This window comes from Schistocerca nitens, chromosome 2 (genome assembly GCF_023898315.1).
Source record: "Schistocerca nitens isolate TAMUIC-IGC-003100 chromosome 2, iqSchNite1.1, whole genome shotgun sequence".
NCBI classification, from domain to species: Eukaryota; Metazoa; Arthropoda; class Insecta; order Orthoptera; family Acrididae; genus Schistocerca; species Schistocerca nitens.
The window spans coordinates 912063378-912089800 of record NC_064615.1 but is presented as its reverse complement, the minus strand read 5'-3'; the positions used below and the strand labels follow the sequence as shown (position 1 = coordinate 912089800).

General features: G+C 43.5%; 1 protein-coding gene across 1 annotated transcript in view; it reads right to left on the bottom strand.

The window, feature by feature from the left end:
- LOC126237227 (glutathione S-transferase 1-1-like) overlaps positions 1-26423 on the bottom strand; it is a 105544-nt gene that overhangs the window by 63066 nt on the left and 16055 nt on the right. Inside the window, exon 2 of the mRNA XM_049947119.1 lies at positions 15472-15661. Coding sequence (XP_049803076.1) covers positions 15472-15624 — 153 coding nt within the window. The 5' untranslated portion in view covers positions 15625-15661. The remainder of the gene's footprint in view (positions 1-15471; positions 15662-26423) is intronic.

Below are 26423 nucleotides of genomic sequence, written 5' to 3'. Positions count from 1 at the left end.
CATTTACTGGAAGACTGAGGAAGCTCTCCTAATCCTGCAGTTGATATGTGCATCTACGTCTCCATTATTACAGATAAGGCTCTGAGATATGGAACTTGGTCAATGCCTTGTGGAACCTTCTCATACTCCATAATTTGAGTAGATACATTTACACATTTTATGCACATTGTTTCCGTTTTATAACTGTTCATTTTTAGCTCCGAAAAACTGACTATCCTGTTCAGCTTGATAGTCATTTGTTGTAAGCTTTGTGGGCTTTCTGCAAGAAGAACTACGCCATCACGGAAATGTAAGTCCGTAAACCTAGTTAGATCATTCAAACGCGCTCTGATGTTGTTTTCCATAGTTTTTCTCTTTATGAAATCTACGACAAATATGAAAAGCAATGGCGACAAAATATATCCCTATCTGACGCATGTCAAAATGCGGAAAAAGTGGGGTAGGGATGTGTTATATATATAACACGCAGTCAGATAGGTATATAGGGCCATAAAGATGCAGTTTCGTTGATTAACCATTTCACATATCCGGGTATTTTGAGTATAAGGAATCTATTTCATAGATCTTTCACCTTAGGCAGAACTTTAGATTTATTCAAACGCTCAGGAATGAGGGACTGGAACAGATCGTTTTGAGCTAATTATACCAAGTAAGAGAAACGTCACATGCTGCTGATTCTATCTGCATCTACAGGGTGGTTATAATTAAAGAGCAGCTACTCACAGAGGTCCAGCCTCGGCTGTTACTGTCGTAGAGCGGCGAAAATTGGTAATTAGGTATTCTAATGCGTTAGTGCGGAACCGATTTAAGCTGGAATAAAATTAGTTCCAGTTTTTGCCACCAGTTGAAAAGCTGGCTGTGTGAGTATTAGAAAGGCTGAAATAAATGTTTCCATATGAAATGGATCTTTCCCCCCATGAACCATGGACCCTGCCGTTGGTGAGGAGGCTTAAGTGCCTCAGCGACACAGATAGCCGTACCTTAGGTGCAACCACAACGGAGGGGTATGTGTTTGGAGGTAAGAAAAAGTGTGGTTCCTGAAGAGGGGCAGCAGCCTTTTCAGTAGTTGCAGGGGCAACAGTCTAGATCAGGGGCGGGCAGGAATCCTGCACATGTGCGGTGCACTTGCACGCGTGCAGTTAACAGGTGTTCCGCGTGCACACAGGGGCAAGCTGGCCACCCGCTTATCTCCCATCCCCACCATACCTTCTGTCCGCTCCTTCCTCTGTAATGCGTTTTATTTCCTAGCTTGCTTTATTGAGTGAATCAATAAGGTTAGTAGGAGTGCTTGAAAGAAATCATGGTTTGAAAGAGTACCTACTACCTACGATACGTTTTATTTAATTATCACAGGTGGAGTTTACAATACGTTTAATATCTGGAACAAAATTTCTACATACAGACAAACACAAACAGTTACGTAAATTTTCATCACTGATGTTTGCTCTTAACCGAGACTTAATAATTCAGCAAATGGTTTTCCAGCTCTCGCTATATTAAGCGCAGTCTTATAACTTGCACATACCGCTGGGCTATTATTGTTGTCGTCCTGAAAACTTGAAAACAGTGCTCCATAAAATGTTAGATCAGTTAGATGAGAGACATGACGAGAGAAAGTCGCAGATCTCTCGTGACAACAGCAACTACGACAAATTCAAATGGCTCTGAGCACTATGGGACTTAACTGCTGTGGTCATCAGTCCCCTAGAACTTAGAACTACTTAAACCTAACTAACCTAAGGACATCACACACATCCATGCCCGAGGCAGGATTCGAACCTGCGACCATAGCGGTCGCGCGGTTCCAGACTGTAGTGCCTTGAACCGCTCGGTTACTACGGCCGGCCAACTACGACAGATTCATCTGGTATTGTCAGATCGGTCTTCTTAAGCTCAGTCAATTCCCCATCCGCTCAGAATCCGACAATAAATTGTACTCGTCCTTGTGAAATTTATTATAATGGCCTTCAATGCTAAACTTCCGTTGACCAGCGAGAATACTGCCACATATTAAACATTTCGAATTTTCACGTTTTTGCACAAAGAAAATATGATTCTCCCATTACTTTTTAAAAGATAGCAAATCTCCACTTCTCCGTTTCTTGAAATACAACGTTCACTACATAGTGCTCGCTTCGCATCAACGTCCGCAGCTTAGCCTGGCACTACACTGCCGCAACCTGCCGGCTGTCGCCACAGCCCCGGTCGACGCCTGCACGCGAGCAGCACACGTGTAGCGCTGTGCGCTCATGAGCCGCGTGCAACGTTTGCCCGCCCCTGGTCTAGATGATTGACTGATCTGACCTTGTAACACTAACCAAAACCGTCTTGCTGAGCTGGTACTGCGAACGGCTGAAAACAAGGGGAAAATACAGCCGTAATTTTTCCCGAGGGTATTCAGCTTTACTGTGTTGTTAAATGATGATGGCGTCCTCTTGGGTAAAATATTCCGGAGGTAAAATAGTTCCCCATTCCGATCTCCGGACGGGGACTGCTCAGGAGGACGTCGTTATTAGGAGAAAGAAAAATGGCGTTCTAAGGATCGGAGCGTGGAATGTCAGATCCCTTAATCGGGCAGGTATGTTAGAAAATTTAAAAAGGGAAATGGATAGGTTAGATATAGTGGGAATTAGTGAAGTTCGGTGGGAGGAGGAACATGACTTCTGGTCAGGTGAACACAGGGCTATAAATAAAAAATCAAATAGGAGTGATGCAGGAGTAGGTTTAATAATGAATAAAAAATACTGCAAGGTTTCATATGGATTATTTAACGGTAATGTAGAGGAGAGAGCGGATAGGTGGAAAGAATACATTGAAAGCCTCTATGAGGGTGAAGATTTGTCTGATGTGATAGAAGAAGAAACAGGAGTCGATTTAGAAGAGATAGGGGAATTTAAAAGAGCCTTGGAGGACTTACGGTCAAATAAGGCAGAAGGGATAGATAACATTCCATCAGAATTTCTAAAATCATTGAGGGAAGGGGCAACAAAACGACTGTTCACGTTGGTGTGTAGAATATATGAGTCTGGCGACATACCATCTGACTGTCGGAAAAGCATCATCCACACAATTCCGAAGACGGCAAGAGCTGACAAGTGCGAGAATTATCGCACAATCAGCTTAACAGCTCATGCATCGAAGCTGCTTACAAGAATAATATACAGAAGAATGGAAAAGAAAATTGAGAATGCGCTAGGTGACGATCAGTTTGGCTTTAGGAAAAGTAAAGGGACGAGAGAGGCAATTCTGACGTTACGGCTAATAATGGAAGCAAGGCTAAAGAAAAATCAAGACACGTTCATAGGATCTGTCGACCTGGAAAAAGCGTTCGACAATATAAAATGGTGCAAGCTGTTCGAGATTCTGAAAAAAGTAGGGGTAAGCTATAGGGAGAGACGGGTCATATACAATATGTACAACAACCAAGAGGGAATAATAAGAGTGGACGATCAAGAACGAAGTGCTCGTATTAACAAGGATGTAAGACAAGGCTGTAGCCTTTCGTCCCTACTCATCAATCTGTACATCGAGGAAGCAATAATGGAAATAAAAGAAAGGTTCAGGAGTGGAATTAAAATACAAGGTGAAAGGATATCAATGATACGATTCGCTGATGACATTGCTATCCTGAGTGAAAGTGAAGAAGATTAAATGATCTGCTGAATGGAATGAACAGTCTAATGAGTACAGAGTATGGTTTGAGAGTAAATCGGAGAAAGACGAAGGTAATGAGAAGTAGTAGAAATGAGAACAGCGAGAAACTTAACATCAGGATTGATGGTCACGAAGTCAATGAAGTTAAGGAATTCTGCTACCTAGGCAGTAAAATAACCCAGTAAAATAACCAATGACGGACGGAGTAAGGAGGACATCAAAAACAGACTCGCTATGGCAAAAAAGGCATTTCTGGCCAAGAGAACTCTACTAATATCAAATACCGGCCTTAATTTGAGGAAGAAATTTCTGAGGATGTACGTCTGGAGTACAGCATTGTAAGGTAGTGAAACATGGACTGTGGGAAAACCGGAAAGGAAGAGATTCGAAGCATTTGAGAAGTGGTGCTATAGACGAATGTTGAAAATTAGGTGGAGTGATAAGGTAAGGAATGAGGAGGTTCTACGCAGAATCGGAGAGGAAAGGAATATGTGGAAAACACTGCTAAGGAGAAGGGACAGGATGATAGGACATCTGCTAAGACATGGGGGAATAACTTCCATGGTACTAGAGGGAGCTGTAGAGGGCAAAAACTGTAGAGGAAGACAGAGATTGGAATACGACAAGCAAATAATTGAGGACGTAGGTTGCAAGTGCTACTCTGAGATGAAGAGGTTAGCACAGGAAAGGAATTCGTGGCGGGCCGCGTCAAACCAGTCAGTAGACTGACGACAAAAAAAAAAAAAAAAAAAAAAAAAAAAAAAAAAAAAAAAAAAAAACAGAGATTTAAGAACCAGGCCTTAAATTATAAGACATTTCCAGGGGCAGATGTGGACTCTGACCACAATCTATTGATTATGAACTGTAGATTAAAACTGAAGAAACTGCAAAAGGTGGAAATTTAGGGAGATGGAACCTGGAGTTCCAGAGGTTCTAGAGAGTATCAGGGAGAGCATTAGGGAACGATTGACATGACTGGGGGAAAGAAATACAGTAGAAGAAGAATGGGTATCTTTGTGGGATGAAATAGTGAATGCAGCAGAGGATCAAGTAGATAAAAAGACGAGGGCTAGTAGAAATCCTTGGGCAACAGAAGATATACTGAATTTAATTGATGAAAGGAGAAAATATGAAAATGAAGTAAAGGAAGCAGGCAAAAAGGAATACAAACATCTCAAAAATGATTTCTCTGCCTCGTGATGACTGGGTGTTGTGTGCTGTCCTTAGGTTAGTTAGGTTTAAGTAGTTCTAGTTCTCGGGGACTGATGACCATAGCTGTTAAAGTCCCATAGTGCTCAGAGCCATCTCAAAAATGAGATCGACAGAAAGTGCAAAATGGCTTAGCAGGGATGGCTAGAGGAGAAATGTAAGGATGTAGAGGCGTATCTCACTAGGGGTAAGATAGATACTGCCTATAGGAAAATTAACGATACCTTTGGAGAAAAGAGAACCACTTGTATGAATATCAAGAGCTCAGTTGGAAAACCAATTCTAAGCAAAGAAGGGAGAGCAGAAAGGTGGAAGGAGTATATAGAGGGTCTGTACAAGGACGATGTACTTGAGGACAACATTATGGAAATGGAAGATGATGTAGATGAAGATGAAATTGGAGATATGATATTCCGTGAAGAGTCTGACAGAGTACTGTAAGACCTGAGTCGAAACAAGGCCGCGGGAGTAGACAACATTTCATTAGAACTACTGACAGCCTTGGGAGAGCCAGCCCTGACAAAACTCTACCATCTGGTGAACAAGATGTATGAGACAGGCGAAATACCCTCAGACTTCAAGAAGAATATAATAATTCCAATCCCAAAGAAAGCAGGTGTTGATAGATGTGAAAATTATCGAACCATCAGTTTAATAAGTCACGGCTGCTAAATACTAAAGCGAAGTCTTTACAGACGAACGGATAAAACGGTAGAAGGCGACCTCGGGGAAGATCAGTTTGGATTCCGTAGAAATGTTGGAACACTTCAAGCAATACTGACCCTACGACTTACCTTAGAAGATTAAGGAAAGGCAAACCTACATTTCTAGCACGTGTAGACTTATAGAAAGCTTTTGACAATGTTGACTGGAATACTCTCCTTCAAATTCTGAAGGTGTCAGGGATAAAATATAGGGTGTGAAAGGCTATTTGCAATTTGTGCAGAAACCGGATGGCAGTTATAAGAGTCGAGGAGCATGAAAGGGAAGCAGTGGTTGGGAAGGGAGTGAGACAGGGTTGTAGCCTATCCCCGATGTTATTCAATCTGTATATTGAGCAAGGAGTAAAGGAAACAAAAGAAAAATTCAAAGTAGGAATTAATATCTATGGAGAAAGAAAGAAAATTTTGAGGTTCGCTGATGACATTGTAATTCTGTCAGAGACAGCAAAGGACCTGGAAGAGCAGTTGAATGGAATGGACAGTGTCTTGAAAGGAGGATATAAGATGAACACCAACAAAAGCAAAACGAGGATAATGGAATGTAGTCGAAATCAGTCGGGTGATGCTGAGGGAATTAGATTAGGTAATGAGACACTTAAAGTAGTAAATGATTTTTGCTATTTGCGGATCAAAATAACTGATGATGATCGAAGTCGAGGGGATATAAAATGTAGATTGGCAATGGGAAGGAAAACGTTTCCGAACAAGAGAAATTTGTTAACATCGGATATAGATTTAATTGTCAGGAAGTCGTTTCTGAAAGGATTTGTATGGGGTGTAGCTGTACGAAAGTGAAACATGGACGATAAATAGTTTGGACAAGAAGAGAAAAGAAGCCTTCGAAATGTGGTGCTACAGAATAATGCTGAAGATTAGATGGGTAAATACATAACTAATGAGGAAGTATTGAATAGAATTGGGGAGAAGAGAAATTTGTGGCACAACTTGACTAGAAGAAGGGATCGGTTGGTAGGACATGTTCTGAGGCATCAAGGGATCACCAATTTAGTATTGGAGGGCAGCGTGGAGGGTAAAAATCGTAGAGGGAGACTTAGAGATGAATACACTAAGCAGATTTCGAAGGATGTAGGTTGCAGTAGGTACTGGAAGATGAAGCTTGCACAGGATAAAGTAGCATGGAGAACTGCATCAAACCAGACTCTGAACCGAAGACCACAACAATAAAACATGCAATCGATTAGGAACAGACGTGAGAAAAAATGTCAAACGACCGCCGCTTACACAGTTTTTTCGCTATGAGCGCCGGAGATGTCGATGAGATGTTGCACCCGTAAAATAACGTGATCGACAGTTGCTCACAGCAGTTCTGGTAGAATCCGAGAAAAATGCTACTATATACTGGCCTTCAGATCAGGTAGAGATCGAATGTGTCCCTGGTAAACGCATTCTCTTAGATATTCCCGGAGACAAATGTCTCGTCGATTCAGATCAGGTGATCTCTCAGGCCATGAATCTGGAAAACCTCTGGAGATAACATGTTCGTGGAAGACTGCATTAACCAGACCTTTCACTAGGCGAGCGTCATGAGGTGTTACGCCATCTTGCGTGAAAAACAGAGGTTTCCACAGAGTTGCGCTCTTCCAAAAAAGGAATCACATACTGTGCAGGGAGGTCTCGAAAACGTGCACACTCCACGGTAGACCTGACAGGCCCTCTGGGTGCATTCTTCTCAAAGAAGAATGGACCGAGAATAATGACGGTTGTGAATCCATACCATACAGTAATAAATTCGACAGTTTTGTGTATTCAGTGCACCCTGTAGTGCAAAATGTAACTTCTACTCCATGTAATATTGCCTGGGCACGTGTCATCAGCTTGGGTCCGTGCCAGAAGGCGAAAACATATCTTTGACATTGCATCAGTTTGGGGAGATCTGAAAGTTGTATTGTTCTTGAAGAATCAAATTTGCCAAAACCGCCAGCAATTATTTTTATTACTGTCACCGTTTACTAGAGATCTACGCTGTCATAATCGGATATTGTAACATTATTAATCGTATGTGCTTGTTACAATGGTGGAAGTCACATAGTGAAATTGCGTCTAATAAACCGTGGCAGGGAACATCAGCATGTCACAAAGAAAGAAACCCACAGCTAAAACATGCGTCATGTTGTGCTGATGTCTCAGCATAGGAGCGTATCCACAACATGCTGTATGTTTCAGCTCTGTGTCACCTTGTTTGTGACACGCTGATGTTCCCCGCTTTGTTTTATTTGACACAATATCACTATGTGACTTTCAATATTGTAACAAGCATGTACAATTAATAATGTTACAAGATCCGGTGGTGATGGCGTAAATCTCTCGAAATTTCTCTTAGTAATAAAAATAATTGCTAGCGGTCTTGGCTAACTTGACTCTTCAGGGATAATCTGATTTGGTGAAGACTGCCAGTCTCGCTAGCGGGATGAAAGCAGAGCTCACCATCTGCAGCATCGTCGACAGGACTGACTGCGGACCTTTGGTACAGAGCCGAGTGGAGGGTCTGAATCAGAGGCTGAGACGGTTCTGCGACCGTGTGGGCTGCAGATTCCTCGACTTGCGCCATAGGGTGGTGGGGTTTCGGGTTCCGCTGGATAGGTCAGGAGTCCACTGCACGCAACAAGCGGCTACACGGGTAGCAGGGATTGTGTGACGTGGGCTGGGCGGTTTTTTAGGTTAGATGGCCTTGGGCAAGTACAGAAAGGGCAACAGCCTCAACGGGTGCGGGGCAAAGTCAGGACATGCGAGGACCAAGCAGCAATCGGTATTGTGATTGCCAACTGTCGAAGCTGCGTTAGTAAAGTACCGGAACTTCAAGCGCTGATAGAAAGCACCGAAGCTGAAATCGTTATAGGCACAGAAAGCTGGCTGAAGCCAGAGATAAATTCTGCCGAAATTTTTACAAAGGTACAGACGGTGTTTAGAAAGGACAGATTTCATGCTTCCGGTGGTGGAGTGTTCGTCGCTGTTAGTAGTAGTTTATCCTGTAGTGAAGTAGAAGTGGATAGTTCCTGTGAATTATTATGGGTGGAGGTTACACTCAACAACCGAGCTAGGTTAATAATTGGCTCCTTTTACCGACCTCCCGACTCAGCAGCATTAGTGGCAGAACAACTGAGAGAAAATTTGGAATACATTTCACATAAATTTTTTCAGCATGTTATAGTCTTAGGTGGAGATTTCAATTTACCAGATATAGACTGGGACACTCAGATGTTTAGGACGGGTGGTAGGGACAGAGCATCGAGTGACATTATACTGAGTGCACTATCCGAAAATTACCTCGAGGAATTAAACAGAGAACCGACTCGTGGAGATAACATCTTGGACCTACTGATAACAAACAGACCCGAACTTTTCGACTCTGTATGTGCAGAACAGGGAATCAGTGATCATAAGGCCGTTGCAGCATCCCTGAATATGGAAGTTAATAGGAATATAAAAAAAGGGAGGAAGGTTTATCTGTTTAGCAAGAGTAATAGAAGGCAGATTTCAGACTACCTAACAGATCAAAACGAAAATTTCTGTTCCGACAATGACAATGTTGAGTGTCTATGGAAAAAGTTCAAGGCAATCGTAAAATGCGTTTTAGACAGGTACATGCCGAGTAAAACTGTGAGGGACGGGAAAAACCCACCGTGGTACAACAACAAAGTTAGGAAACTACTGCAAAAGCAAAGAGAGCTTCACTCCAAGTTTAAACGCAGCCAAAACCTCTCAGACAAACAGAAGCTAAACGATGTCAAAGTCAGCGTAAGGAGGGCTATGCGTGAAGCGTTCAGTGAATTCGAAAGTAAAATTCTATGTACCGACTTGACAGAAAATCCTAGGAAGTTCCGGTCTTACGTTAAATCAGTAAGTGGCTCGAAACAGCATATCCAGACACTCCGGGATCTTGATGGCATTGAAACAGAGGATGACACGCGTAAAGCTGAAATACTAAACACCTTTTTCCAAAGCTGTTTCACAGAGGAAGACCGCACTGCAGTTCCTTCTCTAAATCCTCGCACAAACGAAAAAATGGCTGACATCGAAATAAGTGTCCAAGGAATAGAAAAGCAACTGGAATCACTCAACAGAGGAAAGTCCACTGGACCTGACGGGATACCAATTCGATTCTACACAGAGTACGCGAAAGAACTTGCCCCCCTTCTAACAGCCGGGTACCGCAAGTCTCTAGAGGAACGGAAGGTTCCAAATGATTGGAAAAGAGCACAGGTAGTCCCAGTCTTCAAGAAGGGTCGTCGAGCAGATGCGCAAAACTATAGACCTATATCTCTGACGTCGATCTGTTGTAGAATTTTAGAACATGTTTTTTGCTCGAGTATCATGTCGTTTTTGGAAACCCAGAATCCACTATGTAGGAATCGACATGGATTCCGGAAACTGCGATCGTGTGAGACCCAACTCGCTTTATTTGTTCATGAGACCCAGAAAATATTAGATACAGGCTCCCAGGTAGATGCTATTTTTCTTGACTTCCGGAAGGCGTTCGATACAGTTCCGCACTGTCGCCTGATAAACAAAGTAAGAGCCTACGGAATATCAGACCAGCTGTGTGGCTGGATTGAAGAGTTTTTAGCAAACAGAACACAGCATGTTGTTATCAATGGAGAGACGTATACAGACGTCAAAGTAACTTCTGGCGTGCCACAGGGGAGTGTTATGGGACCATTGCTTTTCACAATATATATAAATGACCTAGTAGATAGTGTCGGAAGTTCCATGCGGCTTTTCGCGTAGATGCTGTAGTATACAGAGAAGTTGCAGCATTAGAAAATTGTAGCGAAATGCAGGAAGATCTGCTGCAGATAGGCACTTGGTGCAGGGAGTGGCAACTGACTCTTAACATAGACAAATGTAATGTATTGCGAATACATAGAAAGAAGGATCCTTTATTGTATGATTATATGATAGCGGAACAAACACTGGTAGCAATTACTTCTGTAAAATATCTGGGAGTATGCGTGCGGAACGATTTGAAGTGGAATGACCATATAAAATTAATTGTTGGTAAGGCGGGTACCAGGTTGAGATTCATTGGGAGAGTCCTTAGAAAATGTAGTCCATCAACAAAGGAGGTGGCTTACAAAACACTCGTTCGACCTATACTTGAGTATTGCTCATCAGTGTGGGATCCGTACCAGATCGGGTTGACGGAGGAGATAGAGAAGATCCAAAGAAGAGCGGCGCGTTTCGTCACAGGGTTATTTGATAACCGTGATAGCGTTACGGAGATGTTTAACAAACTCAAGTGGCCGACTCTGCAAGAGAGGCGCTCTGCATCGCGGTGTAGCTTGCTCGCCAGGTTTCGAGAGGGTGCGTTTCTGGATGAGGTATCGAATATATTGCTTCCCCCTACTTATACCGCCCGAGGAGATCACGAATGTAAAATTAGAGAGATTAGAGCGCGCACGGAGGCTTTCAGACAGTCTTTCTTCCCGCGAACCATACGCGACTGGAACAGGAAAGGGAGGTAATGACAGTGGCACGTAATGTGCCCTTCGCCACACACCGTTGGGTGGCTTGCGGAGTATAAATGTAGATGTAGATGTAGATAATAGAAAGCGACAACAAACTTCAGAGCATTGCCGTGTGCCCTGAGGTTTCAGTTGCTGCACCGTTTGGATCTTGTACGGGGACCAGTGTAAAATAAACCACGAAACGTTTGCTACTGTTGACCGTGGAATGGACAATTCTCGTGACAATACATGAACAGTAGCACTACCAGAACATGTGTTGCATGTTCAGTTATACCAACAGCAACCTCGTAAGTAACTTCCTCCGGAACAGCACACCTTGCTCTTCTAGGTGCCACACTGAGCTCACCCGTAGTTTCGAATTTCATTACACTGGGCAACAACCAAAAAAACGTCATGGGTTTCTCAGCTGATTTAGACTAATTTTGGTGTTCTGAGTCCGAATATCACATTGATTTTGCTCTATCAGGTCAACTTTTTGAGATACAGCCATAGGCCTACATGACCATTTTTCCCTGAAATGTAAGCCTTTTTATAGGCTTCAATATGCTAATATTAGGGGTTTTAAGGGGATTATTCAGGACATATGAAAACAAAAGAAGCCTTTAAGATTGTAACAGTTAATCATTCCAATAGATGCCTTTTTTTCTTACTATAGTATAAAATTTATTCTAATTTGTATTGTCTGACAGTCAACTGCATATTTCTATTACTATTTCAGATTGATATGGCTTCTGCGCGACGTTCATGCAAGAATAATCCAGACGTTTTCTGCTACATCTGCGGAGAATACACGCTTTCAGTGGACAGGAAGAACATCACGGGATTTGTGAAGAACGCCTACCAGGCTTACTTTCAAGTCAAGCTGGGTGACCAAGATAAGCCCTGGGCACCGCACACGGTCTGCAAGAAGTGCGTGGAATACCTCCGGCGGTGGACGAAGGGCACGAAAACTTCACTGAAGTTTGGGATTCCGATGGTTTGGAGGGAGCCCTTTGACCATGCATCGGATTGTTACTTCTGCGCCATCAATACTACTGGCATCAACCGGAAGAATCGGCACAGCCTCCAGTACCCCGACCTTCCATCTGCCCGCCGTCCAGTTGCTCACTGCGAAGAAATTCCTGTACCAGCGTTCACAGAGCTTCCTAACATCGACGACGAGGCCACCACTGCAGACGAGGGAGGATGTATAGCAGACGAGGAGTATGAAGCACAAGATGGTCGGCAGCTCTTTTCACAATGTGAGCTTAATGATCTTGTTCGGGATCTCAGCTTGTCGAAGACTTCATCCGAGCTGTTGGCCTCCAGACTCAAAGAGAAAAATCTACTTGGCGAGGACGCGCGTATCACTTTCTTTCGTAGAAGGCATGAGGACTACATGGGCTACTTCTGCCAGGAGGAAGACCTAGTGTACTGCCGAGATGTCGCCGGTCTTCTTGTTAAACTCGGGGCTCCTACATACGATCCGAGAGATTGGCGACTCTTTATTGACAGCTGCAAGCGCTCTTTGAAGTGTGTGCTCCTCCACAACGGGAACGAGTTCGCCTCAATCCCTCTTGCTCACTCCACAACTCTCGTAGAGAAATATGAAGCAGTGAAGTACGTGCTCGACAAAATCCAATATGAGCAGCACCAATGGATCATCTGCGTCGACTTCAAGATGGTGAACTTTCTACTTGGTCAGCAGTCCGGGTTCACGAAATACCCATGCTTTATATGTACGTGGGACAGTCGAGACAGAGCCCAGCACTATGAAAAGAAAGTGTGGCCGCCACGAGAGCAGTTAGTACCTGGTGCGAGAAACATCATAAACGAACCTCTTGTTGACCGGGAGAAGATATTGATCCCACCGCTACACATGAAGCTTGGGTTAATGAAACAGTTCACGCGTGCTCTGGACAAGGATGGGAGGTGCTTCCACTACCTGTGCCGAGCCTTTCCGCGACTGACCATTGAGAAGCTGAAGGCCGGCATTTTCGATGGGCCACAGATACGGCAGCTCATAAAGGAGTTCGAAAACTCCATGAACACGTTAGAGTGCGCCGCGTGGAAATCGTTTGTGCAGGTTGTGAACAACTTCCTGGGGAACACGAAGGCAGCAAACCACGCCAGACTCATCAGCAGCATGATAGAGGCCTTTCAAAAGCTCGGGTGTTTGATGAGTATAAAGATGCACTTCCTGTACTCACACATGGAGAAGTTTCCTGAAAACCTTGGGGCGATGAGCGACGAGCAGGGAGAAAGGTTCCATCAGGACATGCGCCAAATGGAGGATAGGTACCAGGGGAGGTGGGACGCAGTCATGATGGACTACTGCTGGATGCTGAAGAGAGACAACCCAGCAGCTGCTCACAAACGGGAATCGAAGAAACGCCGATTCATGCCGTGAACTCTGAACTTTTGTGTCACGTAACGCTCATTGTTATACTAATATTATGATAAATATGCTTATTTAATTTGATGGAGTAAATAAAAACTTAATGAATTTGCATACGTTGACGTTTATTTCTTGAGGAAAACGGAAAAAATCTTCCGGGGTTTCTCAGCAGATGATACAAAGAATTTTTTTTTTTACGAAAAATCGATTTTTAAAAATTTCTGTAGTAAAAAATCCTGACCTGATAGAACAAAACCAAGGTCATTTTCGGACTCAGGGCATCAAAATTAGTCTAATTCAGCGGGAAAACCCTAGACTTTTTTAAAAAAATCTTTTTTTGTTGCCCAGTGTTATCATCTTCTTTAAACTATTTAATGAGATCAGGTCTCTCCTCGGACTTTTCAGTCTTTCAGTGCAGCACTGTAATTGCTGCCGTTCAATTAAAACAATTTCACTAACACTCTCTTCTCGATAGCCATATTGGTCAGTCACGTTATGCCTTGTGAAATGACAGTAAGGACAGTACACAGTGTACAGCGCCAGATTTGCACCTGGTGGCCAAAACTAGAACTAATTTTTTTGCAGCATAAATCGGTTCTGATTAATGCATTAGCATATCTATCAAGTTTCGCTGATATACGATAATTACAGTCCACACTGAGCCTCCAGGAGTAGCTGCACTTTATTTATAATCACTCAGTGCATCATAAATGGTTTATGTACATTGAAAAATTGGTGTCATATTCCTTAGAATGCACCCGCTGTTACTTTTTGTTTCTGTGGAACATTTGTTGTAGGGCGTGATGTGTTCTTTTAGTCAACATTCCTCGATCCGAACGGACATTAACGATGGTTGCGTGATATTTGTGTATTCTGGTGAGAAGTCGACGGTGTGGTACACCGTGAACGCGTTTCAAAAATCTAGGAGGACGGAATGGACCTGTTCATGCGCACTGAATAATTCGCATTGAATAATAACCAAAAATACTAGTCGAGCTCATTGTAAAGATCTGTTCAGAACACTAGGAGTTTTAACTGCTCCATGTGAATACAGTTACGAGTCAGTTGTATACATCAAAAATAACATTGGTAATTACTGCACAAACAGCTCTGTCCATGACCATGCAACAAGAGATATACTCAACTTACATTTACCAAGAAAAAATAAACATTAAACTCAAAACAGAATTTTCTACCGAGGAATAAAACTGTACAATAAATTACCAAAAGAGATTAAAGAAATTGCCAAAATACACTTATTTAAAAAGGCAACTAAAAAGTACCTGTTATGCAATACATTTTATACATTGAAGGATTACTTAGCTAAAACAGAGTAGGGGTTTGATAAAAACGTTATACAAATAAATAATAATACTAATGATTATAAAATATCCAACATTACACATAACACCTTCACTTTATATACTTTTCCTTCTTTTTTTTCATTTCTGGAAATACTTACCCCCAAGCTATGCATAGCACAGTACTAACACCTCTTCCTCTTTCTGAGCTAAACATCTCACTCATTATGGAGGGATGCTGACTCGGTTTTTCAGAATAGCAGATGGGATGTTGCGGTACAGAAAATGACCCAGAGATCACTAGTGTGTGTGTATGTGTGTGTGTGTGTGTGTGTGTGGTGAGTGAAGTGTTATGAAGCAATGTGTGTATAGTGTGTGCAGTGACTGATAGTGAGATATGAGCGAACAATGTGGCATTACATTATTTAATAGGTTATTTGTAAAAAACGTATTGTATGCCAGGAGTAAATCTAATGATTGTCTCTAACTAGAAGTCTGTAAATATGTGTGTATACAGAATTAGCTTATTTTCAATTGATCTAAATTTGTAAATACTTTGACATGTCCTATATCCTTGTAAAAACAGATCTACGAATGAATTAAGCTACTATTACTACTACTACTACTACTGCTACTACTACTACTACTACTATGTCGAGTCCACGCTCAATATCTGCCGAGGTAGTGGATGAGAACGTAGAACGGGAAGTGGGCGGCGTCACCTTGATGAAGGCGGCGTCGAGTTGCTCGCCAGCCAGTACGTTGAGCTCGCGCAGTACGATACGCAGCCCAAGGGCGCGCGCCAGAAGCAACACCGAGCGGCAAGGTGGGCTGGCCGCCATGTAGTACAGCAGTGGGGGTGCCTGTGGCGCCATCGTCTTCGCCGTCGCCGGTGGCTGCTTCGTCGCCTCCCTGCGGGCAACGGTGCACGTGGGCGTATTACAGGGGGGGGGAGGGGTTGGTTCTGTCTCCATTTTCCGAGCACACATTTTTCGATACTTAATTTCAGCCCAAAGATTTATCAATATCATGCAAGCAGTCAACTCTCAGACTAGCTTCTAGTGCTATTTGAGCGGCTCAGGTAACACAATGGTAAGCGCCACTAGCGTGAATTTTGAGTTATAGGTCAATCGGCGCTACCTATGAGCAGGAGAATGTAGTACGCCGGGTCAAAAGCTCTAATTTCACTCCGCCTAAATCAGGGTTGCCTTGTGCGGAAACATAGTGGAAAGCGATACGTAAAATGGCTGACTAAGAGGTATCAGAGGTATCTTTGTACGTTTTGAAAGATTATAGCCACTTTTGACGAGTTGCAAGAAAACGAAGATGTACTGAGTCATCCTGATATCTCTGACCAGGATACTGAGTATATCCCCACTGACTCAGACGATTCGGAGATATGTAAATCTGCAAATCTGTCGCAGTTAGAATGTTTCAAGAACAAAATTGTGTGCATGCACATACCATTCTGTTCCTGAAATGTACGGATATGAGGCTATTATTGAATAGCTGATGTCGAAATTTGATGATGTGTGTATGCATACTTCTTCGTTCATATTCCTCCAAGTAATAATAATAATAATAAAAATAACAAAGTGGCGGTGCGTAAGTTACACTACTGGCCATTAAAATTGCTACACCAAGAAGAAATGCAGATCATAAACGGGTATTCATTGGACAAATATATAATACTAGAACTGACATGTGATTACATTTTCACACAATTTGGGTGCATAGATCCTGAGAAATCAGTACCCAGAACAACCACCTCTGGCCGTAATAACTACCTTGATACGTCTGGACATTGAGTCAAACAGAGTTCGGATGGCGTGTACAGGTACAGCTGCCCATGCAGCTTCAACACGATACCACAGTTCATCAAGAGTAGTGACTGGCGTATTGTGACTAGCCAGTTGCTCGGTCACCATTGACCAGACGTTTTCAATTGGTGAGAGATCTGGAGAATGTGCTGGCCAGGGCAGCAGTCGAACATTTTCTGTATCCAGAAAGGCCCGTACACGACCTGCAACATGTGGTCGCGCACTATCCTGCTGAAATGTAGGGTTTCGCAAATATCGAATGAAGGATAGAGCCACTAGTCGTAACGCTTATGAAATGTAACGTCCACTGTTCAAAGTGCCGTCAATGCGAACAAGATGTGACCGAGACGTGTAACCAATGGCACCCCATACCATCACACCGGGTGATACGCCAGTATGGCGATGAATACACGCTTCCAATATGCGTTCACCGCGATGTCTCCAAACACGGATGCGACTATCATGATGCTGTAAACAGAACCTGGATTCATCCGAAAAAATGACGTTTTGCCAATTCGTGCACCCAGGTTAGTCGTTGAGTATACCATCGCAGGCGCTCCTGTCTGTGATGCAGCGTCAAGGGTAACCGCAGCCATGGTCTCCGAGCTCATAGTCCATGCTGCTGCAAACATCGTGGAACTGTTTGTGCAGATGGCTGTTGTCTTGCAAACGTCCCCATCTGTTGACTCAGGGATCGAGACGTGGCTACACGATCCGTTACAGCCATGCGGATAAGATGCCTGTCATCTCGACTGCTAGTGATACGAGGCCGTTGGGATCCATCACGGCGTTCCGTATTACCCTCCTGAACCCACCGATTCCATATTCTGCTAACAGTCATTGGATCTCGACCAACTCGAGCAGCAATGTCGCGATACGATAAACCGCAATCGCGATAGGCTATTATCCGAACTTTATCAAAGTCGGGAACGTGATGGTACATATTTCTCCTCCTTACACGAGGCATCACAACAACGTTTCACCAGGCAACGCCGGTTAACTGCTGTTTGTGTATGAGAAATCGGTTGGAAACTTTCCTCATGTCAGCACGTTGTAGGTGTCGCCACCGGCGCCACCCTTGTGTGAATGCTCTGAAATCTAATCATTTGCATATCACATCATCTTCTTCCTGTCGGTTAAATTTCGCGTCTGTAGCACGTCATCTTCGTGGTGCAATAATTTTAATGGCCAGTAGTGTGTTTGAGGGGCTCAGGTAACACAATGGTAAGCGCCACTGCCGTGAATTTTGAGTTATAGGTCAATCGGCGCTACCTATGAGCAGGAGAATGTAGTACGCCGGGTCAAAAGCTCTAATCTCACTCCGCGTAAATGAGGGTTGCCTCGTGCGGAAACATAATGGCAAGCGATAGGTAAAATGGCTAACTAAGAGCTATCAGAGATATCTTTGTACGTTTTGAAAGATTATAGTCACTTTTGACGAGTTGCAAGAAAACGAAGATGTACTGAGTCATCCTGATATCTCTGACCAGGATCCTGAGTATATCCCCAATGACTCAGATGATTCGGAGATATGTAAATCTGCAAATCTGTCGTACTTAGAATGTTTCAAGAACAAAATGGTATGCTTGTACATACCATTCTGTTCCTGAAATGTACGGAATGTGAGGCTATTATTGAATAGCTGATGTCGAAAATTTGATGATGTGTGTATGCATACTTCTTCGTTCATATTCCTCCAAGTGATAATAATAATAATAATAATAATAATAATAATAATATTAATAATAATAATAATAAAGTTGCGTTGCAAAAGTTACACTACCGGCCATTAAAATTGCTACACCAAGAAGAAATGCAGATGATAAACGGGTATTCATTGGACAAATATATTATTCCAGAACTGAAATGTGATTACATTTTCACGCAATTTGGGTGCATAGATCCTGAGAAATCAGTACCCAGAACAACCACCACTGGCCGTAATAATGGCCTTGATACGCCTGCACATTGAGTCAATCAGAGCTTGGATGGCGTGTACAGGTACAGCTGCCCATGCAGTTTCAACACGATACCACAGTTCATCAAGAGTAGTGACTGGCGTATTGTGACGAGCCAGTTGCTCGGCCACCATTGGCCAGACGTTTTCAATTGGTGAGAGATCTGGAGAATGTACTGGCCAGGGCAGCAGTCGAACATTTTCTTTATCCAGAAAGGCACGTACAGGACCTCCGACATGCGGTCGTGCATTATCCTGCTGAAATGTAGGATTTCGCAGGGATCGAATGAAGGGTAGAGCTGCGGGTCGTAACTCATCTGAAATGTAACGTCCACTGTTCAAAGTGCCGTCAATGCGAACAAGAGGTGACCGAGAGGTGTAACCAATGGCACCCCATACCATCACGCCGGGTGATACGCCAGTATGGCGATGACGAATACACGCTTCCAATGTGCGTTCACCGCGAGGTCTCCAAACACGGATGCGACCATCATGATGCTGTAAACAGAACCTGGATTCATCCGAAAAAATGACGTTTTGCCATTCGTGCACCAAGGTTCGTCGTTGAGTACTCCATCGCAGGCGCTCCTGTCTGTGATGCAGCGTCAAGGGTAACCGCAGCCATGGTCTCCGAGCTCATAGTCCATGCTGCTGCAAACGTCGTCGAACTGTTCGTGAAGATGGTTGTTGTCTTACAAACGTCCCCATCTGTTTCTTCAGGTATCGAGACGTGGCTGCACGATCCGTTACAGCCATGCGGATTTAGATTCCTGTCATCTCGACTGCTAGTGATACGAGGTCATTGAGATCCAGCCCAACGTTCCATATTACCCTCCTGAAGTCACCGATTCCATATTGTGCTAACAGTCTTTGGATGTCTACCAACGCGAGCAGCAATGTCGCGATACGATAAACCACAATCGCGATAGCCTACAATCCGACCTTTATCAAAGTCAGAAACGTTATGGTACGCATTTCTCCTCCTTACACGAGGCATTACAACAACGTTTCACCAGGCAACGCCGGTCAATTGCTGTTTGTGTATGAGAAATCGGTTGGAAACTTTCCTCATATCAGCACGTTGTAGCTGTCGCCACCGGCACCAACCTCGTGTGAATGCTCTGAAAAGCTAATCATTAGCATATCATAGCATCTTCTTCCTGTCGGTTAAATTTCGCGTCTGTAGCACATCATCTTCGTGGTGTAGCAATTTTAATGGCTAGTAGTGTAATAGTGTTTTCCCATAAGTATAATAAAGACAACAGATATACATAACTGAGACGTTAGCCATCAATTTTGTACTCTCCTTCACTATTTACAACAGTCTGACAATGCTGGAGTAACTTTTATATTCACTTGGTTTTGAGGCGAAGAACTCGCCGAACCATGAGGAAATTCCTTGGCGATTGTTCGATAGAGAGCGGCAAATGTAAAAATCTGGGGGCCCAAAATCAGTTGAATAAGGTGGGTACAGAAAGACTTCCCAACTCTACTTAACTATTGCGTTTTTTGATAGGCGGGCGGGCGTTATCATTTAGTAGCAGCACTTTACGCAATGTTCTTAGTCTACATCTACCATCGACAATACTGTATGCCGAGGAACATGAGATACTAGACGTGCAGGCTATTAGGGGGCGCGCACGCCGTCACTGGTCAACTACTTATCGTCAGATAGACAACGCGGCCGCGCATTGTGTTAGGAATGCATTGGGAGCTGTGAGAAATGCGAAGGCACCGTATTAAGTGCGAAAATACAAAGCTGCCAGGAAGGCAAAGCAGACACCTGCGTTAATGAGGAGTCCAGGTATTTCTTAGAATATTTCCTGTGTGTGTGTGTGTGTGTGTGTGTGTGTGTGTGTGTGTGTGTGTGGAAGGGGGTGGTGGAGGGGGGGTAATTTGAACTTTCAACACGCCCTCTCAACTTCCCCTTCCGTTACACCCACGCCATGATACACATGCACTATATCCTTCCCATGCTCCACCGTGGACAGTGATACCGCTCTAGAAAAAGTTTAACGTGAAGTCTTTCGTGTTATAACCCTTAGATAAAAATTTCTCTATTAAGTGGCCGCATCAATTTCAAACAAAACTCCAAGCTTTCGTTGACTGCTTTCATCATCGTCTTCGGGGGCTATGTCTAACTATGGTAAACTGCCGAGGCTCTCACATTTATGCCCTGAAGACGGCATTCGATTGGCTAGATTTCATCATGATAACGTCATGGAGATGTCTATTGTTCAGGAGGCAATCTCTCCAACCACAGAATACATTTGTACTCGCTGTCTAGCATCATTTGCAGCACCGTCATTCATATCAGCTGGAAAACTGAGTGAAGCCTTCCTCTGTGATCTTTCTTTATCAAGTGCCCTCTTCCATACATTACTAACTGCACAGTGGGCGTCTTTATGGAAGTTGCTATCAGGTATTCCAGTTTCCACCGCTTACTTAATCGCATTTCGCGTAGTTCGTAGCATGAGACAGAATCCTTGTTTTATCAAACATAATCTTATGTTGCTTATTAGACTGTTATTGGCCATCACTGATTTTTCAAAATTTTTGTGACGAGTCAGCACGGCGTTCGGCGTTCCGCATGGACTGCCCCCGTCACTGCTGCCACATCCGCAACCGAACATTATAAATAACTGACACTCTTAGGCCGGTCTTATCTTTACCACGTCTCAACATTTCTTCAATTTTCTGGCTCCTCGCTGTTTAAAACTCTACCTGTCTTACTCGTTGTTGCATCTCAGAATGGATGCCGCGCTATGTGATGGCCCTACTGGTTTGGTTGAACAGGGTCGTGTCCTCGACAAATGTTCAAATGTGTGTGAAATCTTATGGGACTTAACTGCTAAGGTCATCAGTCCCTAAGCTTATACACTACTTAACCTAAATTATTCTAAGGACAAACACACACACCCATGCCCGAGGGAGGACTCGAACCTCCGCCGGGACCAGCCGCACAGTCCATGACTGCATCGCCTTAGAGCGCTCGGCTAATCCCGCGCGGCTGTCCTCGACAGCGTTGACCTAATGACACGGACTGAATACCTGTCCACTCTGAACACCATCGTCAGATGATTAATTGTAGACTTTCAGAATGACAAGACATAGAAATTATCGCTTCCAGGGGGTGCCAATGTGTCAGGAACAAATGACACACGGAGAGCGATGCCGGAGTGTCGTGTCATCATTCGTGGGTGTAACAGGGCTATAGGTAAGTGATACACGTTTTCTTCTGACCTGGGAGCTCAAACTTCGTCACAACCCAACAGACGTGTTCAGCGTATTAGAGGAGACTTTATAAGTTATTCGGTAAAACACACACCATGCAATAAGTTGATGAAAAAAATACAGAATGTGCAAGACAATGTTGAAGGTTGCTACTTGTGGTCACACACTCAAGTCAAAAATTTAAATTTATTAGATATTGTCGTGGCCTCTGAAATACGTGGTCCCATGTCAGAAATGATACCTCACAGCGGAACCACAAGTAAGGACAATCGGTACCTGACGCAGAACCGAATAAAAGACGTCGGCTTAGACAAGCTTCAAGATGTTCCACACGCCGCCTCTATCGGAAGATTACTTGTGTCAGAGCGCAGCGCAGCTCACTCACTCTGTAATCATCGCCTACTACGACAGCACAGTCTTAGGACAGATCCGGTTGCGACCTGTCAGATCTATTAGTCAGAACTGTGTAGCAAAGAATATAGTCACTTGTACATTGAGATGAGACTCTTCAAAAAATGGTTCAAATGGCTCTGAGCACTATGGGACTCAACTGCTGTGGTCATCAGTCCCCTAGAACTTAGAACTACTTAAACCTAACTAACCTAAGGACATCACACACATCCATGCCCGAGGCAGGATTCGAACCTGCGACCGTAGCAGTCGCACGGTTCCTGACTGCGCGCCTAGAACCGCGAGACAGATGAGACTCTCATTCTGCATTGTATCTAGTGATAACAGTTATAGACTTCGGCGACAGTAACAAATACGTAGCGGTATTCCTGAGGACACGAATTGTTTCCAAGCGTTTTAGATTGTTCAGTTCAAAATAAAGTGGTCTGGTATTTTGTGTATAGTTGCAGTATCAGCGCGACCTCCTCCAGAAGTAAATCTCGGCTTGCTACGATACCTTGCAGTGTCGACGAGGATTCTGAAGTGTGTTTTCTTTTTTTTTTTTTGTCCGTAAACACAGATACTAAGAACGAAAATTTGAATATTACTTTTTTTGTGTTCCCGAGGCGACCGAGAAATAACGATAATGTGATGATGTTCGCCAGGGATGAGAATATTTTTCCCATCATCTGCGGTTCAGTAAGTTACAAATTACCGGCACTTTTTAAAAAGCAACTATATTAAACCCTCCTTCATTCTAAGACGTATGTAAACTTAAACGATTATCGTGAAGTTGGGAGTGCAGCAAATAAGGCAGTTGCAGCAGCAGAATAAGTCCACTTTATCGAATTCCGAGATAAACTTTAAACACCAAGGGAAATCGAGTCATTTACCGACTTGCAAAGGAGCGTCATAGATCAGCGAAGCAGCGGACATACAAAAATTCTGGGGAATCAGATTTGTTAACGATAGGAAGAATGTAACATAGTAATGATGGCAATACTTTGTGAGAAAATTTATACTGTTCACATGCTCCAATTCCAGTGTCAACAGCTGTAGAGGGACCCATTACACTAATCACCAAGGATGCGGTTGCACAAATCGAGAAATGGAAGGGCGGCGAGACCAGAAGTTCTACCTGCATATCTGTGGAAATCAAAGCACTGGGATTCAGCTGAATGGCTGACAGATTTCTTCAACAAAATTACTGAAGAGGGAAGGACATCAGCTGATTGGACATGCTGCACAATAGTTCGAACAGCCCTAATTTGGAAGGGCAGCCCAGCTGTATATAGCAACTATCGCCCAGTAAAGCTTCTATCTTCGAATCCTTCATCGACCAGTGGAAAAATGCTTCCATAGTACCACAAGAAAGGCAAATATGCTCCAGTTTAAAACACTGACTGAAAAGTGAGGTACCTAGATACATGCCTAGAGAATATGCCAATAAAATTTGAACAATTTCCTCCAGCTAGTTATTTAGATATCCAGTGCTGACGGCGAGAAATAGTGACAAAACGCTTTTTTTGGGTTTTCTCAGAAACGTCCCATGAATTAAATGATGCCTTCATAGGCCTCACCGCACATCACATCTAATGCAAAACGAACCATCCGATGTTCTCCATTTGACTAAGCTGTAGCTGTGTAATATTCAAATTTTGCCTCTGTACTGTAGGACAGTAACCGTAAGACGACCCTTTTGTTGGGTATACGTATGATCCCTAGCCAAGGGCTATCGAAAACACTTGACTCTACATTTCTATCACCAATAGAAACCGAGGTATGAGCCCCGGAAAAATCCTGTCTTCATGTGCGGCGTTTTAGAAAATACTCGTAGCTCATGCTGTCGCTTGAATACCAGTAAAAGGTTCCGACAAATTATGTCTCACCACCAGCCAATGTTGATTCGTGAAGGACTGCTGGGAGACGTATGTTATCTATGCTGCTTCCCTGCTTACTGAAAAACACAGTGAGAAGCCAAAGCATCTACACCTTGCTTTCCTTGACCTCGAAAAGTCCTTTGACAGTATGGCACACGAGTTGATTTGACTAGCCCTGCGACAGCGTGGAGTGCCTGAAGAAGTACTAGGCTGGTTCAGGTTGCTCTACCATGACCAAAAGAGCCGGATACAATCAGCTATTCAACTATCCTCTTACTGTAGGAATACATCAGGGCTCTGTCGCCTCTCCTCTTCACCACAGTCATGGATACAGTCACAATAGATCTGCAGGAAACAGGACACTTGGCGTTACTGTAGGCTCATTACGTGCTGTTGGCCTCTAATTGTGAGACTGATCTGCAATGCCAAATGAAAACTTGGAACGGCCGTCTTGCTCATGTATGTCTACGACTCAGCATAAAGAAAAGGCAGTATCTCACCATAGATTTAAAACACTTGGATACTATCAGAATCAATGATGTTGACCTCCCGACAACAAGGACCTTTAAGTATCAATGCTCCACGACTGCTGTTGATGGAAATCTCTAACCACTTGTTATACACTGTGAGCGGAAGATTTCAGAGAAGCTCATCTCGAACAAATTATACCGATATGTAATCTATTCAGTTGCACTGTATGGTGCTGAATGCTCGCTTCAACAAAATAAGTGGAACAAAGACTTACTGTTATGGAAACGAAGATGTTCAAGTGGACACCTCGTTTAACACTGGACGGTCATGTCACAAATGATCAAATTCGTAAGTTATGTGGAGTAACACTTACAGTAGACAAGATGAGAGAAAGACGTCTACGATGGTCCGGGTATGTTCAAAGACCCGACGCAACAGCAGTGGGAGAGACTGGTTTGGTTTGAGAGTAAATGGTAAACGACCTGTAGGACAACCTAGATAGCAATGGCTCGACACTCTGCCCGAAGATCTCAAGCTCCCGGGCCTGTAAAAAAGTCAGGTACAAGATCGGATAAAATGATGACAGAGAGCTAATGCAGCGGATCCTCGACAAACGCTAAGGAAAATGAAAGAACAGCACCTCAGTTTGCTATGGACTGCAATGCCGTTTAGATTACGATTCTTCCGGCACTGCGGTTTGAGTTGCATACCACTTCGACAACGCGAAACTAACTTTGTGACATCTGATGACGAATCCATTTTGTGTGAATCATATTAGGATATTATAAGGGTTTGTCTGTTTTAATCAGGGACGTTTTGTCACATATTCAAGGCTGCGTATGCTGTATGTGTAGTAACTTTTCATTATCTTTCCCTAATTGATCTGAAGATGGCCACTATGGACCGAAATCGATATTCTGACGACTGTGATTAAAATACTTCCTGGATCACTGTCTCCATTCGCGACTATGTCGTAGTTTCTAAAAACATTCCAGTTATTCCTTTTATAGGAATAACGTCTAATGCACTACGTGTCAACTGAGCGTGGCTATTGTAATGGAGAAGGTGGGTAAAACCTTTCTTTTTAAAATCACATATCCTCAGAGATGAAAAATCACATCTTTTAAAACAGGAATAATGTTGACCAGCAAATTCAGTTCTCGGGTGCGCATATCAATTAATAACTTAGTGCATACGGCAGAAAATCAGATCCAGCTCATGTATCACAACCGATATCTGGGGTACGCAAAAAGTGCAGTGTTGCAGAGGGCAGGGCCCCGCGTGTGATACGTCTTCACATGGAGCCGAGCTGTAGTCAAGAAGCGCATATGACGCAGTATGACAGCACCTAGTGCGTCTTTCTGCGAGCCTTGCGCTACGGAGCCGTAACATGTACCTCGGAGCTCGGGTGCTCCACAGCGTCCTAGAACTAATTGAAAGTGAAAAGACAAGGGGAACTGACATTAACTGAGACACCACTGAGACTAACTACTTACAATATTGTTTGTTTCAGCCAAATGCTTCGTAACTCCTTTGATGGTTACACAGGTTTCGACTCAAGATTTATCAATACCTTATAGATACTTCCAGGCTGAGTGATGGCTGTGTCAGGAAATGCAAGGAATCAAAAGATCAGTGGGGTTCCTTCTAGGGGATTCTTGTAGTACTCTCATAGAAATGTCTTGTTTAACACACCGATATTCCAGCCACTGTCAGTTCACTGATCTTGACGCTGATACATCTTACTGAAGTAGTTCCTCAGATGGCGTTAACAGGCTAGGTGCATCTCGCTCCACTCCTCATGCCAAGGAAAATCGTTGCCAGTACTAGGTACTGAACCCAGGTCTTCTACATGGTAGTCGTATGAACAGGCGAATCAGCAAAGGACAGTCTGATAAGTAGGAAGATCACAATATTTTGGA